This window comes from Octopus bimaculoides, chromosome 6 (assembly GCF_001194135.2).
Source record: "Octopus bimaculoides isolate UCB-OBI-ISO-001 chromosome 6, ASM119413v2, whole genome shotgun sequence".
Taxonomy (NCBI): Eukaryota; Metazoa; Mollusca; class Cephalopoda; order Octopoda; family Octopodidae; genus Octopus; species Octopus bimaculoides.
The window spans coordinates 3,981,818-3,984,090 of record NC_068986.1 but is presented as its reverse complement, the minus strand read 5'-3'; the positions used below and the strand labels follow the sequence as shown (position 1 = coordinate 3,984,090).

Here is a 2,273-nt window from a genome sequence, read left to right as displayed (position 1 = left end):
TCGATTTTGCCTTTCATACTTTCGGGGTCGATTAAAAAGTACCAGTTACGCACTGGGTTCGATGTAATCAACTTGCTCCCTGACCCGAAATTTTAGGCCGTGAGCCTTTAGAAGAAGAGATTCTTAAAGGCGGGGAGCCGGCAGAATCGTTAGCACGCCGGGAGAAATGCTAAGCGGTATTTCGTCTTCCGCTACGTTCTGAGTTAAATTCCGCAGAGGTCAACTTTGCCTTTCATCCTTCCGGGGTTGATTAAATAAGTACCAGTTACGCACTTCCCCCCAAATTTTAGGCCTTGTGCCTATAGTAGAAAGGATTATTATTCTAGACGTTGTTGTTTAAGCGGCATGACGGCAAAATCAATAATGTAAAAACAAAATGCTTTACGAAATTTTGTCCGTCTTTACGTTCTGAGTTCTCATTCCACCGAGGTCGACTCGGCCTTCCATCCTTTAGGAGTCGATAAAATAAGCACTGTGGTTGATGTATTCGACTGGCCCCTCCTTCCTATTTTCAGACCCTGTACCTAAAGTAGAAAGGCTTATTATTAACATTAAGGCGGCGAGCTGGCAGAACCGTTAGCGCATGGAAAAATGCCTAGTGGCATTTAAGTTCTGAGATCATATGATGCTAAGGTTGACTTTGCCTTGCGTCCTTTCTCTCCACAAAATTTCAGACCTTGTGCTTATTGTAGAAAGAATTATTATTATTATTAATATTGCTGGAGGCCTTGTTCCAAACTTCGAAATCATTATTAATATTGCTGTTGTGTGTTGAAGCTTATAGGCACCTTCGAGATGGCACCACAAAAAGTTAGATTCTACCAGGATTTATTTGATGAAGAAAAGTTTTAGGGAGAACGGGAGGTGGGTCATTTTGTTTTGTAAACATAAGGGGCATCTACACCATTACGTGGGGTAGAGAAAATGTGTCTTTTAGGTATTTTAGGTATTTATGTTACTTTAAATGCTATTCAACAGTTATTCGTGTTAAATTCTTTTTTTTTAGTTGTATTTAAGTACTGGCTCCAAGCGTGGTAATAGCAGATACGTCTCCAAGAAATTTTCTAAAAATTTGTAAGCAGTAACATAAAGTCTGAAGGAAATGGTGCGTAAACAAATAGAAGATGGAAACTTTGGAACAAACATATACAACAAACGGTTCCGCTTTAGCAAATGATAAAATAACGATTAGTAATAGTGGCAGTAGTTTTCGTTTGTTTAGATAATATGAAGGCGGTACACGAGTTAGGTCGGTTCCTAGAAAAGAAGAGAAATAGAAGAGGTATATCACAGATTCCGTGCCCCCTTCCCCAAGAAATACATCGCGGAAGAGGTAAAAGGAGGGTAACATTTCTCTGTTTTCAGACATGAAGTAAGATTCGTTATGGCTATAATAGAATACTAGGGAAACCGAACTCAGTACTAGAAATAAAACAATAGGCATTAATATGCTTGCTGTCCCAATTGTAAACTACAAACATAATGCATAAGAAGTTGTGTTAATCGAAAAGTTCAAAGGAAAACAACTATTAACAAAGTTCCTAAGTCACATTCCAAGCATTGGTATAAATTAGATACACCTACCCTGCATACAGAGAAGACAGGTCATTAATAGACAATAATAGTTTTCTACAATCAATCATCATTTTCTAACAGTGGTCCCAGAATAATACAAGGAAATGAAAACTAATTTGTGCAAGAAGAGAACACGAAGAAAACTTCTTCTTTATATATAGGATACATGTGCTGCCAATCCAACAGTGGAATAAATAACCTCTCTCTGGTTGTCTCCCATTTGAACTATTTTCAGTTTTTAACTCCCATAAGAGTGATATCCATCGTTCTATGTTGACATGATTGCGAATGCGCAGTTTGCCTAGACAAATTGGAAAATTACGTTCTGTCCAATGTGTTGCTTGTTATTGCTTTTCTCATCAAAATGGTTGAGTGAAGGTTTCGATGCGTATTAGGTCTGTTGAAAGTGTTAATTTCAGACTGTTTGGTTCAGTCTGAATGAATATATTACACACACGCGAATATATGCGTGCATATACGCGCATGTATGTTCATGTGCGTGTGTGTACGTGTGTTTGTGTGTCTGTATTAAATTTATCCCGGCCCCAAAACCGTTGTAGATACTGAGTACCTTAATGTTAGGTTGCATACACCGAGAATGATAAATTACGTCCTTGACTGAAGCATTAGCATTAGGTTCAATGTGATTGAGCAAACCTTTGAATGCGGTTCTCCAGTATGGCCACAGAAATTAGACA

The 2,273-nt window shown here is 38.3% G+C and overlaps 1 protein-coding gene across 1 annotated transcript in view; it reads right to left on the bottom strand.

Annotated features, from left to right (window-relative positions):
- LOC128248087 (prostatic spermine-binding protein-like) overlaps positions 1-1,705 on the bottom strand; it is a 2,718-nt gene extending 1,013 nt beyond the window's left edge. The window contains exon 1 of the mRNA XM_052968562.1: positions 1,585-1,705. Coding sequence (XP_052824522.1) covers positions 1,585-1,609 — 25 coding nt within the window. The 5' untranslated portion in view covers positions 1,610-1,705. The remainder of the gene's footprint in view (positions 1-1,584) is intronic.
- Between the last annotated feature and the right edge of the window lie 568 nt (positions 1,706-2,273).